This window comes from Monomorium pharaonis, chromosome 1 (assembly GCF_013373865.1).
Source record: "Monomorium pharaonis isolate MP-MQ-018 chromosome 1, ASM1337386v2, whole genome shotgun sequence".
Lineage (NCBI taxonomy): Eukaryota > Metazoa > Arthropoda > Insecta > Hymenoptera > Formicidae > Monomorium > Monomorium pharaonis.
Genome location: NC_050467.1, coordinates 1,039,561 through 1,055,162, shown reverse-complemented (window position 1 = coordinate 1,055,162; position 15,602 = coordinate 1,039,561). Strand labels below are relative to the sequence as shown.

The 15,602-nt window shown below is 39.8% G+C and overlaps 1 protein-coding gene across 4 annotated transcripts; it reads right to left on the bottom strand.

Moving 5' to 3' along the window:
* Nucleotides 1-252: 252 nt before the first annotated feature.
* On the bottom strand, nucleotides 253-14,888 carry LOC105834367 (RNA-binding protein Nova-1). 4 transcript variants are annotated; one of them, XM_028191962.2, is made up of 6 exons: nucleotides 13,938-14,887; nucleotides 10,489-10,635; nucleotides 10,243-10,400; nucleotides 9,601-9,952; nucleotides 8,805-9,259; nucleotides 253-4,385 (listed from the first exon to the last, which is right to left on the bottom strand). In XM_028191962.2, exons 1-6 carry the CDS (start codon nucleotides 14,053-14,055, stop codon nucleotides 4,377-4,379), a joined length of 1,239 nt encoding a protein of 412 aa, XP_028047763.1. In that variant the 5' UTR covers nucleotides 14,056-14,887; the 3' UTR covers nucleotides 253-4,376. The 4 variants fall into 4 exon arrangements, with proteins under 4 accessions (XP_028047763.1, XP_012532237.1, XP_012532239.1 ...); XM_012676786.3 differs by lacking the exon at nucleotides 253-4,385 and adding an exon at nucleotides 8,596-8,734; XM_012676783.3 differs by lacking the exon at nucleotides 253-4,385 and having other exon boundaries at nucleotides 8,299-9,259; nucleotides 13,938-14,888.
* Between the last annotated feature and the right edge of the window lie 714 nt (nucleotides 14,889-15,602).

Here is a 15,602-nt window from a genome sequence, read left to right as displayed (position 1 = left end):
ATATATATATATCGATTATATATATATTTATGTTTGTATGTATGTATGTGTGTGTGTATACACACACACACACATATATATATGTATATATATTATATCATGGAAGATAACGTTATATTCTCTCTCTCTCTCTCTCTTTATAATATTTCATTGTGTACGTCGTAATTGCGACGCATGAAAAGACTAACATCGCGAAAGTGAAACGCGCGTTCTTTCTGCTTTTTTCTTTCCCTTTCCTTCTCTGTCTTTTTGCAATATCTCTTATTCGCGTGTAAGCATGCACTTTTGACATTATACAATATGTATGTGTATTTATGTATGCATGTATGTGAACGAAACTATGTGAGATGAGAGCACACGCGCACCCACGTGCACTTGCGATTTATAGCAATATACGACTACTTATACTCAACAAGGTACTCAATAGTCTTCCTCTTCTCTTTCTTCCTCTACTTAATGTTATTTAAATGTTTTTCTTTAATTCTCCATTTTAATTCCCGAACTGCTATGTGCTATCTCTATCTCAACAACAACGATCTCACATCCGAGAGTGTCTCTTAATTCTTTCTTTTCTTGGTTTTTTCTTCTTTTTTACGTTATGCTTACCCAAAAATAATATACCATATTAACAATCTAACTCTATTAATATTTTTTACTTCCGACAAAATAACATTACATACAGTTTTGTACAACCCTCTTAATTATCTCGTAATATAACGTAGCGCGTTCTAGTTACCGCGGACCTTGTTATATAACGCGCCACCTCGTTACATTTTCGATACATAATTTTCTTCTTTTTATAGATTATTATTATTTTACTTTATTTCCCCTTTTATTTCTCAATCGATGATGGAGTTAGCTCGCTACTTCACAAGAATGTCGCTAACAATTAAGAAAACAAAGATATCATGATATGAGAAATATTTCGAGTCGCGTTTAATTGAATAATTTCCGAGTGCCTGTGATTATCTTTATACTTTTGTACTACATAAATATCTTTTCTGCTATTGTCAATCAATGCGATAGGATGCAATAAATAAATTTTTTTTTACTTTTTCTATAGCAATCTTTATGTCTTAACGTATATATATACACACACACACATGTGTGTGTATAACGTTTTAAATTATTTTCTTGGTTATCAGCAAATATTTACCCTATTATTTAAATATTTGATTACAGCGAATAATTGCAAAGAAGTGGCAGTAAACTAACAATTAGAGAAAACTTTTTACGGAGGCAGATGTAACATTCTTTCTGAAGCAATAATTAACTCGATAATATATCTCGAACAGTTTACTTGTACGTGCCTGTACTTCTCTTTCTCTTTTTAAACTTGTTATTGGTCAATCGATATATAGGCCCTCGATCCATCAATACAAACATTTTTAATACAACTTTTTTTACGCCCGTGACTTTTAAAATCGCACTTTATTTTTTTCATGATTATTGAATTTGCCTGACTTGTAAAATTTACACAATTGATTTTTCTCTTTTTCCTTTTATCCACAACAGTCGCAGTGGTTAATTTTTATTTAATTTGTCAAATTACTGCGTGCGTCTATACCAATAACTTTACACATTGTTGCATTTCTGCCTTTATTATCATCGATTAAACGCTGGACAAGCTGAAACAGGACACATAACTATGTAAAACCAAAAAATGTGAATGTGTAATGTGATAATATTGGAATCAAAGTATATATATATTAAATAACATCTCTTTCAATTTGCAGCAGGGTCGTTATTCTTTCTGTAATTTTTTTTCTTTCCTACATTATCTTTAACTGTTATAAGAATGTTATTTTATATTTTCCATATACTGCAAACTAAGAATACGTGTATAATAAAGTATCTGCTGCATAACATTATTTAGTATATAATGTGAAATAAACGATGTAGTCCGATTTTTATTGAAAATGGTCTACGTGCGTCGCGCAGGATATACATATCTTTAACAACATGTTCTACTGTCAAACGTTAACAAGTGTGGTGGCCGATAGATGGCAAGGAAAGGAAGTGGATAGGGAGGGATGGAGAGGGTTCGATATGGCACTAAAGGATGTGGAGTGCAGGTGACACGCAGAAGTTCGTATTCTTCTTTTACCCTTAGCATAAAACGCGATTCCAAATACAGCGTTCTGTACCTTTTTGCGTTTCCCTCCATTTCTCTTCGCGTTTTTCCCTCTCCGTCTCACATCTGATTTAACGGAGCTTAATGCGAACTGGAGATGAAAGTACGATGGAACATGATTTTTACGATGTAGCCTAACACACACAGCCAAGTAACGTGACACGCGAGTCACTCTCCGCACGCGGCGACAAGTGTCAAATTCAGTTAATAGTTACTGTAACAATAGTCATAATTAGAATTGAGGCGAGTCAATGCAATTCCTACAGTTCCCTGATTACTACGCTACACCTCCACGTTTTCTTTTTATTTGTGTGTGTGTGTGTGTGTGTGTGTGTGTGTGTGTGTGTGTATGTATTTCTTTACGCGAGAAGTATAATTTAATTTTTCCTCTCTCTTAATTCGTTTCATATATGTACACATGCGAGCGTACACGTATGTGTACAAATATATAATTATCTTCTTTCTCTCTTTTTTTTTGTCTCAGATAGAATCGATCATTTACTATTTTAACCTGTTGAAACTTGCAATGACGTAATTTTATAAGAGATTTCAGAAACTAGCTACACACAATCTACGCCTAAGTGTATCTTGCAGTTACATCTATCGACTGGCGAAGTGACGCGTACACGTGTGCATACCGTCGCGCCGCGGTCTTTGCGCTTATTAGTGGGTTTGCGAACGGAGGAATATATTTTAAACTGTACAAAACAAAGCGCTGTATGAAAAAATAAAAGACTCTCCTAAGAGCGGGCGACGACTGCCGGTCTATTCTAATATTATTCTCTCGTTAAAACAACTCGTAGGTAACATTGACTGGCCAATCAATACTGCTTTTGCCACTTTGTGCAGATGCAGCCGCTACGATCGCCGTGTCGATCGTTTTAGAAGATCTTCGATACACGTGCGAACATTTCATCCTTTCCGTTCCCATGATCTCAATTAGAATCGAATCTTATTCATGAAACCAAATGTAAATGCCGATTTTTTCTGAAATGTAGCAAAAATAAACAAAAAATATTTTCCCAGTCTTTATTCGATAATTATTGTTTGCATGATCTTTGAATGAAAAAGTTAAAGGACAACGCTTTGCCGAAAGCGGTTCCTTATGAAATCGTTGGTTCGGAAAGGACTAAATGGTCCCTATGCGATTCAATATGTGATAAAATAATTTGGTCACTTGTTATATACATGTACACATAAGTGTATGTGTATGTGTGTGTAACGCCCTGCTATATTAATATACAATTGCGGTATGTCGATATTGTCGACCTAATGTTTGTGACAAAATTATCTCTGCTTCAATATTGACCGCATGTAGAGATTTCACACAGCTCGTTTACACGCGAAACCGTACGCTTGATGTATTGTTAAACACCTCAGTACTATATAATATGTCAAAGACACACACACTCACACACACACACACACACACACACACACACACACACACGCTAGTACACTACGCATATACACTTATGCCGTTAAGCAACATCGAAAAATTTCGTCGAAAGTGTTACTTCGACAACGGTTCTGCATTTCGCTCATCTTCAAGCACATGATAATCCTTAGAAGCGTATGTAAAAGCAGGTCTATTTAACGTTATGTTTTAAAAACGTGTATTGAAAATCTTTATACTTGTTCTCGTTATTAATATTTTAAATCTTCAAAAATATATCTGCATCTAGCTTCGTTATATTATTTGCATTTTGAAAATATGTTAATCTGAAGATTCTTTCAAAACTTTACCCGTTATACTAAATTAAACAGATTAGAGATTACAAGGAAACACTTGAACCGCTATAGAAGTAACAATCTTGACACAACTCTGTAAACTCTATACACAATAGTATCGATGTAATTACTAAAATGTGAGAGGCGGTACGCTAAACCAACATTATATTAAGGAAAATACTTATTTTAGACTGGCTAATCGCGCTATGGCCTTTATACGTGATCTATGCTTCTTTCACTTGTATTTGATTCTTACCGGAATATTCGCAAGGAGATTCGTGTTCCACAAGTTATACGCATTTTACATAGGAAGGGAATCGGCTTCTGATTTCTTGTCATCTCCCATCGTGATAAAAACTATACGGACACATAAATGCGCGTGCAAGATTATTCTATAACATGCTTGTAACCGAGCATGTTAAATTTAATCGTGCGCACTGACAAAGCTTCCGTTTCCTTCCTCGATCTCTCCTTGCCTTGGCCGAACTTTTCGTATGTAGTCGCAAGCACTTTACTTTACCTGCGCAAATAAATCCTACAATTTTACATTCTATCAAATGTAATTCGTTTCACATGTCATCTTTCATGTACTGGCAGCTGGTATTATATATATATATATATATATATATATATATATATATATATACACACTCTCTTTTCAGCTTTTTCCATCACAGCTAGTCTTATATATAATTTGTTCTACTACGGAATGTTTTAATATCAGATAGAACCCGTAATTCTATCCTAGTTTAACGTGGGTGCTACCTACAAGTTGTTCGTTTGAGAGAGAGACCACTTCCTTCTCGTCCTTCGCCTACTCTTTCTCTCGCTCGGGTATTGCATTTCTACAAACATGTACGTCATAACTTGTGCCATTTGTACCAACAGGCGATGTATATCACAAAATTAGTGTGCTTTACACTTCGTGCTAACGACGATACAAGAGAATACGCTTACGGCGATTTCATGCAATTTATGTAAATTGTATCGTTCGAGTGGTGCCTAGGATTACTGCATGACTATTGCGAATGTACGGTAACGAAATGTGAACGAGTTTAGAGACGGATGGCGATTCAAGACTCGGATCTCTTAAAAGAGATATAGCGATCACTCATGCGAGCGATCGCTTGCCAATAATCAGGTACACAGCCGACGAGCAGATTTCAGATGAAAGTCAAAATTTTGTCTCGTTCAACCGATGTTACAATTGGATAAGACTATATAGCTATTTCTCACAACTTTAACAACGAGGAAATATAAAATAAAAATATCGATTCTCAGACGAGCTTCTGTCTGTCGAATAAATATTAGAATGATAAATAACATACAATCGCGAATATAAAAGATGAATAAATAACATTAAATCTAATAGATAACGTACATATTTGTAGCAGTGGCAATGTAAAACTGTGTCTGTGTACATGAATATCCGCCAGTGACTAATAGCAAATTCGAATGACAAATACCTTTTTTTTATGCGCTCAGTTCTATATTGCGCAGAAAATTTAGTAACATCGTTCGCCCTACCGGCAGTCAGCCAGATAATATTCGTAGCCAACTATAATAGAAGATTTTCAACTCGATAAGAATCAGTGATAACCAATCTAATATGATGACCAGAGAAGGTGTGATAATGATATTATTATATATTAATGAAATATATTATGCTGCCGTTAGCGTTAATAGCACGAAGGCCATTAGAACACACTAATCTATAAATTAAATTAACACTATAATTTACATTTTATGCTCTCTTAAAATTTTAGAATCGATCTATCTACATCAACCTAGTTAATTATTTCATATTTCGGTGACTTCTCAATGTATTTGGGCAACACAGTGAAGTTTAATTGATAATAGTTCACATAGAATTTATGGATAAACATAAAGTCTGTTTTTCCTCTTTGCGGACGCAAATATTTTGTCAACAATCTTTTATAATATCATTCCACGTTCTTTTATATATGTAATGTATGTATAATCACACTATGTATATGTGTGTACATATATATATATAATAAATATACATACACATATATACATATACATATACGTATATATAAATATTTGTGTATATTGTATTTATGTTAATATTTATATATATACATAACGTATATACATATACACATTATTTATTTACGTTTCCTTTTTGCAATAATCTATAATGTATTTTCTCTATAATATCTCTGTATGTATATATATATATATATGTGTGTGTGTGTGTGTGTGTGTGTGTGTGTGTGTGTGTACCTTTCTCGGTATAATATATTATAATTATTCTCATTATGTAATATTTATAAATATACAAGTCATTGTTTAAAGAATGATGGGCCAATGCCTCCAGTTATGAATTATGTGTGCTTGAGTATGTGTGTGTGTGTGTGTGTGTATACATACACACATACACACATATCCGGTACAGTTATATATTTCATTTAACGGTATATAGCTAACATTTCAATAACCATTTTAACTAAACCCATTATTGATTACTACCTAGCTCGTATCATCCCTTTCTATATTTCACCTACTCCTACAGAAAGAATGATTATAAAAACGTCTCGTAGCAGATATTTTTTCATTTGATCAAACGGTGGAAACGCAATAAATTTCTCTGAAAATTTGTTTAGCTGCTTCTAACACATTCAGTGACATGTCAGCTTGCTTCTGCACAAGAAACCTTGAAAATTGATTAAAATTTCTCATTTGATTTACATTTTACCATAATCGGAGATTTTCTAGTGTTTTATAAACGCTATTTTTATCATACTGAACCCAAAAATACATAATGTGACTAATAATCGAGATTTTGCATAATAATTAAAACGGTCAATAAAAAGTCTCTCTAACGTTACGATCTATAATCGAATAATCAATATCTCTGGTAAATTATTTAAAATATACGAAATTGCATTGGTAAAAAGTCTCGTGCGTAGCGGGGGAAGAAAAGAGAGGGAAACAATCGAAGAAATTCTCATGTACAAATAAAAGGCTTACAAAAGGGATTTTAAACAAACAAGCATTCACGTCATTTTGAGAAAGTAAACACACGGCTTTCTCCCAAAAAGGCACATAATAATAAATTCCAATGTTAAGTTCGATTAAATGAGACTAAAATGAAATATGTATTAATCATTCATTACAATCGCAGTCAACTGATAATCGCCTTAGAAGAGGAAATAATTAGACTAAAAGAGTTCTATATCAATAATGGAACAATTATCTGAGAATGTCATCTAATGTGATGCGTAAAAAGTATTGCTTATCCTAATGAACAAATGCTAGCGCAAATATATTTCCATTTCTTAGAAATATACATTAAAAAGTAATAACATTTGACGTTAATATCTATATATATCTCTGTATATATTAATCTAAACGCTACGAAACTTAATTGAGGTTCATTCTGAGATGAAGACTCAAACGCTTTGGAATTAAGAATATAACTTGGCAATAAGAAATTTATCCGTTATTTATTTAGCTGGGCCAGCCAGCGGCGCATTGTAAATATATAAATATATGTTTATATATATATAGAATAGCTCTCTCACTTGGGATATATATATATATATTAAACTTCCAGCCAAGATATTTTAGCACTATACAAGATTTTTCGGAAAAAATTTACAGATTTCTAAGGCTCAAAATTGTAAGTCTTAAAAACTCATAAACTTTTTTTTGTGAAACACCCTGTATATATATTCTTTGGTTTTGCCAAGATATTACTCTGTACTTGGGTGAAAGAAGTAAATAAAGTATTTTGCAAAAGCGAGAAACATTCATTAGTCTAAATATTTCCTATCTTGAAAGACAATGCAGAATGTTGATCATGGAACCTTTATTTCAACATTTCAGTTGACCAATCGACGTTTGACTCATATTTACAGTGCCGTTTCAACGTTGAATTCTGTATGAGATAATCTTTCGGTTATAGTAACCGTAAGAACTGCAATTATCTAGACAAAAGTCTGTCTGTTGAGAAGAAGCCATATTTCCGAGTATAATGTAGTGATTAATGTGGCGTGAACATTTGTGTAAAGTTAAAAGAGATGCCGTAATCGTATATTCCGAATTCGATAACAATTACATAGTGAATTACCTCAACGGTAATACGCTATAGACAATAACAACTAATTATTATTCGTGGCAACTCTGATGCAGTACGCGCGTGTCGTGTGTGATAAAGCCCCGTAACGTGGTGTATCACAGAACAATCGTAGTAGTTATATATCATACAACATACATAATATTCATATATATATATATATATATATATATATATATATATCATAATAATCTTAAAAGATAGATAAATGTTGACGAGCCATGATGGATGTATGAACGTAAATAATGCGACAATGCAAGCGCTATAGTGACAACGCAGCGCGATAGATGACAACGGGCGGTAAATTGGCGATTGGACGAAATATGTGTGTGTGTGTGTGTGTGTGTGTGTGTGTGTGTGCGCGCGCGCGCGCGCGCGTGTGTACATATATATGTCAAAAGTATAAGAGAAGCGAAGAGAACCGCCGTGTTCAAACCGCGTTCTCTCTTCTCAGGGTGTGAAGAGGTGAACAACGGAGCTTAATAATGGGGATGAACAAGAGGAGTGCTGTACTTGAAATCAATGAATCATACTGGCGATGGCATTCTGACGCGCTCGCTTCGCCTCTTCTTCACTGATCCTCTGCTCAATCAAGTACTGAGCAGTGTTGATCGCATTGGGATAACCCGTGATAGTCACTATGCGGTTCCTGGTACCAGGGGCGAACATGCCCTTCTTAGAGATTTGTATGTTGGCGCCACTTAGGTGCTGAATCTCAATGAGGGCACGACCACCGGGTCCCAGAATAGCTCCCACTATAACCTCTGCAATTTCTATGTCTACTTTCTTGGTCTCCTTGTTGTTGGCGTCTACCTGTGTAGGACTCTTACTTACAAGTGATAACTGGTTAGTGCCCAGGCCGAACGAATTGTTGTTGAGATGTATCGCGCTGGCGGCGGTGTTGTTCTGTCGGAACGGATCGAACGGCTCGTACCGATCGAGGGTATTCCGCGGTGTCGGCGAAGTCGATCCGAGCGCAGGAACGGTCCCGATCGGTCCGAATACACCGCCGTTGTTGTTCGAGCCGTTCGCGGTTGTTGTACTGTCCATCGGATTGCCCAAATAGCTCATACTCGATGGCATTCCGATTCCCATCCCGAGGATATTGTACTTGGCGAGAGTCGCGATCGCGGCCAGTATCTCTGTGGCAGCGGGCTCGGTGAAACCTGTCGTACGTAGATTTAGTTTTATATGTTCCAGCAGCTGGGTTGTCACCGGCGCCGTACCGGCGGTGATAGCTGCGCCCAAATTCAGATTTAGACTCAAACCAGCGCCGTTCAACAGACTCACTAAAAAAAAGAAATATCAACCATCGTATTTATATATTAATCACAACCGGCAAAAAAGGTCAAGAATCTCATTAATTGGAAAGACCTGATTTATTCTCTATGATCACACATATATCAATACACACATTCTTCTATCGCTCTATGATCATGATAGATATGAAAAGTAGTTTTAAATAATAAAGATTCAGAAGCGCGTACTTGTAAGCTTACATCTACAAATATTATTAATCTTATAGCCGATAACACTATACTAACAATTTACTCAAATTTCTATTCATTGCATAGGCAAGAATAAGACACGTCTCATCTGCAGTCTTATTAAAAAAGACTCATTAACTAACCTGTATTTAGACCAGCAGTAGATGTATACGTGGGAGTGGTTGTGGGAGCTTGAGCGTACGGACTGCCCGTAGGATTGTAGTTGGCAACGGGGCCACTTACGTCCGCGTAACTGACATTAAGACAGGTACCGCTTTGCGGATCATCCGCCACTTTCGCTAAGATCATATGTAACGCTCTATGATTATTTTCTTTCTCACCAATCACCGTTATACATCGTTCTTGAAGGGACAGATCCTTAGCTTTCTGGCTGATTTGAACGTATGAACCAGATTCTTCTTTAATTTGTTTAATATAATTCCCAGCTTTTCCTATTATCATTCCCGCAGTGCTATTAGGCACTAAAATTTTGACCTGAAATAGCAGTTTCCGTATATTACGCACACACAAAAATTGTATAAATTTTTTATTTTAAATTTGTTTTTTTCTCAGTAATTATCATTAGAAAACATCTTGAATGTACAATACCTAGAAAAAAATAAAGCTACTCCAAAGCCTTATTTTTAATGTTATACTTTTACATAAGGAATAATTTTTTAGTAATAAAATTTTTTTTTTAGTAGCAACCAATTTGTATTACTTAAAAAATGTCTTAATAAAAAATAGAAAAAAATTTTACGATAAAAATATTTCTAATCTTATACCTGCTTGTCCCTCTCTGCAGTGGCTTTTCCAGAGTCGAAATCAACCGTAGTCTTAGAAGTAAGATCAGGTTTCTCGCGTATTTTGTCCATGATAAACTCCATGACTTCCATAATAGCGTCTACGGTGCCTGTGATAAGGCATACTCTTTCGGTGGTTCCTGTAGTTCAGACAAACAAAACGATAATCAATGGATAAAAAGAGCAGTCGAGAAAAAGCAAGTCGCGTACACGAAAGTAAATGCGTACCCGGATAAAAGTCATGCGATTTAGACATCTTCACTCTTGCCCCTGTATCCTTTTGAAGTTGAGCAATTGTATCTCCACCTTTTCCAATAATGGCCCCGGCCGCCACACCGGGGACCAACACTTTGAGATGATACGTTCCATCTCCTCCTGAAAAATAAGAAAAAAAAATTTTTAATTATGTATCTAACGAAGTATAATTAGTATAATTGAAATCTTCTGAAATATTTAGAGAATTCAAAAATAAAATAGTATCAATGTTATCACTGATCATATGTAGCGCTCGTTTATAAGCTTGAAATTTTATTTAAAACTCTAACTCGGTTACACCATTTCATGAGAGAAAAAAACAAACTTTTGATACAAAGAATCATACTGTGCATTTCATGTGTGCAAATTCAAAGACACCTTATACATTATGCAACAAAATAGATAGAAAAATACGTATTTGAAATCAACATAAGAAACAAAAAAGATATAAAAGAGAAAGTAATTATTTAAACACACAGTTTTATCTTGCACACAGTATTAAAAATGATTAAAATTAAAACAATTAAAATTGTCACAATTGTACATTTCCTCAAAAACAAAGACAATCGTCTGTCAAAAGCACTACCGATTCCTCAAAATTGACATAAGATATATTTTATGAAAACAACTGTACAAATTTTCTCGAAACTATGCATTAATTAAATTTGAAATGCAATCGATCTCTCCTTTCGCTCCGTCCTTTGTGTGCTACAACAAGAAACGTCATGTTTGCATAGTCAGTTGGGCACACACTCGTCAGTTAAAGACAAAATCGAACCGAGGTCAAATTCTGTGATGTACGTAAATTGGAATTTCCTAACCGCAATAAGCATAAATCTTGTACACTGCATAATCTTGACTCGCATTCGCAAACATGACGGGAGGTCGATTAAAGATAATTAAGGAAACTTTGGAAAAGCGAAGTCGAATGACGTCGACAACGTTGATTATAATCCAGTGATGATGCGCAAACAACAAACAAAAAATATCTATAGTTATGCAGAAAACTAAAATGACGATTATCGATATTAGGATCGTGGTTCTGTGTAAAGCATTAAGAAACACTCGCGCTTGATGGTCTTTCATGATTAATGACTCCGATTTGTTTAGTTTCGAAAAATGCATCAATAAAAATTATTTAAAAAAATTTAAAAGTTAACGCGCAATTAATCGAGAAGATTAAACCTGTTCAAGGCAATCTTTTTTTTTTTAATTGTATCGGTGATCCAATTTTTTCCTCAAAATTACTAACTCTTATTTTTTTACTTTCTTTTGGAGAGTTTTGTAGTATGTTCTTAATTGGATAAAATTTTTTCCTACGTTTATCTTTCTAGGCAGTCAATGGTGACTAACGATGTGATTGAGCCAAAAGAGATACACAGGGATTGCAAATTGAAAGTAATTAAGCCAGAACAAAAATTGCAATAATTTCAATTAATCAACTTTGCTGAAGAATTATTTTAATTTATAATTCCGTCATACGACTATAGAAGAAAAGAGAGAGAGAGAGGGAGAGGGAGAGGGATAGAGAGAAAGGGAGAGAGAGAGGGAGGGAGGGAGGGAGGGAGGGAGAGAGAGAGAGAGAGAGAGAGAGAGAGAGAGAGAGAGAGAGAGAGAGGAGACGCGAGAGAAGAGCGTCGCTGAGCAGAGGGGAGAGGATCTAGCGAGAACTGAGTAGCTCGGCGATAGAGCAGCCTCCCTCCTCCCGGCCGAGAGAGAGAATAAATAGCACAGTTTACACACAGAAAGAAAAAATAATAGTCATAATGAAACCGACGATCAACTCGGATTAAAGACGTCAAATTTTAAACGGACGTTGATGGAAAAAATATCGACGTGGCGTAAGATGACGGGACGCGACAGGGTCTCGGTTAAACTGACGAATTTTGCTCGGTCGTTTTTCTCAGCCAAGAGAACGTCGTCGAACGATAACCGAGATCGATGCGATCGGAGCGAAAGGGACGGTGCACAGGAAGTTAGTTGTGCGGAAGGCAAACAGCTGTTTGACAGATGGAAGCCCTGCGCGCTGGTTCGGCTCGGCTCGGCTCGGCCTCGCTCGCTCGCTCGCTCTCTCGTTCGCTAGCTGGCTGGCTGGCTGGCTGGCTGGCTGACTGACTGGCCCGGCGACCTTGACCCGTCAACCTCCTCGGGGAGGCGGAGAGACGCGCGAGGCGGGTACATGCGTGCGTGACAAACTCACTCACCGATGCGCCACATCCTAGTGGGCGCCGTCGTTCTGCGCGCGGATGGCAGCGGCGGTGGCGGCTTCTCGGCGACGGCGGCGGCGGCGGCAGCGACGACGACGACGACGACGACAACGACGACGACAAGGACAACAACGATGGTTGCGGTCGTGGCACGGAACGGAGCGCGGAGTGCCGTGACAGGCGCGCACGTATAACGCACGGCAATGATGACGATGACGATGACGACGGGAACGAACGAGCGCCGCGACGACGGAAACGTACGCCGCTATTTCCACGATGCTCGCGCGACAAAGTTGCAGAGTCACCGTAGGAGCAGCCACCGCCGTGGAAGCGGTCCTCCATTAACGACGTTCCGCAGGCACGACCGCCCACACGTAGCCGAGGGAGAGCGACAGCACGAGAGAGATAGAGAGAGAGAGAGAGAGAGAGAGAGAGAGAGAAACAGAGTAAGTGGAAGATGTCGCGCGGATGGAACGTCAAAATTTAAAACACCGTTTCGCCATCAAACTTGGACGTATCCCACGCGCACAACTCCGTAGATCAGACAAGATAGAATACAACAAAATGAGAATAAAAGAGAAAAAGAAAGAGAGAGAGAGAGAGAGAGAGAGAGAGAGAGAGAGAGAAAAGAGAAAAACGACAGAGCGAGGAGGCAGGCGGAAGGAGACGTGGCACGGGCGAGGATGCGCGAGGCGAGGCGCTGTGCACCGTGTTCGTGATACGGCCGATGAGGAACGATCCATCGACGAGACAGTCCCACCAAGTGGGAAATGAAAGGGAACGGATTTGCTGTGTCAACAGAACGCGGCAAAAGACGACAATAGAATTGTCAAAGGCGCGTGCGAGAGACGAAGGGGAGAAAGAGAAAGAGAGAAAAAACAGCGAAAAGGAGGGAAAAGGACAGACGTTGCGTATCGTCTATCGCGTAAACAATGTACGAGTATACGTGAAAAGAGACTAGGACTTCGACTACTACTATTATTATTACTACTACTACTACTACGACGACGACTACGACGACGATGATGATGATGACGGTCAGGCGGACAAACGAACGAACGAACGCACGCACGCACGAACGAACGAACGAACGAACGAACCAACGAACCAACGAACCAACGAACGAACGAACGAACGAGCGAGTGAGCGAAATCGGTAGCGCGATGGCACCGCCGGCGACGCTGGTGTGCGTAAAAATCATCCGATCGTAAATACCTGATCCATAGTGTGACCTCTTGGTCGCGCCGTTCTCCGCGTCGCAGTCGAGCGGCCGTTTTCTGGAGTCCGCAATCTCCGGGGAGGGACACGTCTCCATTCCTGAATCGGCGGCCATCTTGATTCGCTCGTATTGCGCGCACGTAAACCACACACACACACACACGCGCGCGCGCGCGCGCACACACACTGACACAGGCTTGTACGCGCGCGCTACGAAGATTACGGAGAGAACAGACGGCGCGCACCAGCGGTACACAATCAAAGCGGATGATGTACACCACACGTATACTCACACCTTTTTCTCTCTCTCTCTCTTTCTCTCTTCTTGCCTCCTGATTGGAGGGAGAAGGAGAAGGCGAAAAGGCCAGGGAAAGGAGGGGGGGGGGAGAGAGAGAGAGAGAGGAAAAATGGTGCGGACGATGATGGAGCGACGCGCTGGAGGAGAGGAGGTACGGAGCAGACGATGCTCGCTTCGCGGGGGCAAGTGTCGTGTCCGAGAACGAGGTGCCAGGCGCGAGCAGAGATGCACGACGTTTCACGCTCTCACAGAGAGACGGACGAACGAATGTACGGAGTTAGCGAGAGTAGAGGGAGGAAAAGGAGAAGGAGGCAACAGTGAGGGCGGACACACGACGGGAATTCGCGCCACGGGTACGTACGCGCGTACGTACGGACGGACGGACGGACGAACGGACAAACGGACGAACGAACGTGTACGTACGTACGTACGTACGAACGAAGGAACGAACGAACGGGCGAGCGAACGTGCGATCGAACAAACGACACACACGCGCTCGCGGAGTGCCGCGTCTTACCGCTCGTACTGCTCGAGTCTCGAGTCTCGAGTCTCGACTCTCGAGTGCTCGGCTGCTCGCGACTCCCTTGCCAACCAGCTGGTCGTGACACTCGCGCGCGCGCGCGTGCGCGCGCGCGCAACTCCGTGGTGTATGGTACTGTGGTGCCCTCGCACACGTAGACCTCCTCTCTAGGTTCGCTGCGTCTTCCTCTAGCTCGAGTGCCTCGAGTTTGACCTACCGCGCTACTCCGCTCCACCTCCGCCTCTCCCTTTTGCTCCCTCTTGTGTGCGCGCGCGCGCAGTTTTTCTCCTCTCTCTCTCTCTCTCTCTCTCTCTCTCTCTCTCTCTCTCTCTCTCTCTCTCTCTCTCTCTCCCACCTCCCACGTCGCTGACGTCCTCAGCGCGGGCGCTTCGTTTGGCAGTGGCGCTGGCGGAGCGAGCCGAATGCAGCCGCCGCGCCGCAGCCTGCGAAAAGTTGGACCGATCGGACGGACGGACGACGGATGCTTCCGGGACCCTTCGGAGTCTTACGTCCCACGTCCCACGCGGATGATGCGCGCTATGCGTTACGTAAGCCGCTGCTCCAAGAGAGTGGGGGAATATAACGGATGTAATAACCTACTGGCGCTGCGTCGTCCTGCGCGGACTGCGCGCCGCACACTTTGGATCGAATTAATCGCGCCGCGGAGTGACGTTTGCCACGCGCGTTTTAGCCGCTTTTTTATTTTTAATTACTACACTCGCCGATTGGCGGAATTGCCGTTGCCCTTGCGATTTTCACCAACCTTGACGCGCACTCGCTCGCGAGACGTTTTTCCGTATTTCCTTCCGTATATACTGTAAGGGAATTCGGGGGAAACTTAAGT

Excerpts from the sequence above, each read along its gene's own strand:
- LOC105834367 (XM_012676783.3), bottom strand. The coding sequence starts at position 14,055 with ATGGCCGCCGATTCAGGAATGGAGACGTGTCCCTCCCCGGAGATTGCG. Across the intron at positions 10,636-13,937 it reads GAGGTCACACTATGGATCAG|GAGGAGATGGAACGTATCAT; the intron begins GTATTTACGATC and ends CTTATTTTTCAG. Across the intron at positions 9,953-10,242 it reads CTGCAGAGAGGGACAAGCAG|GTCAAAATTTTAGTGCCTAA; the intron begins GTATAAGATTAG and ends CTGCTATTTCAG.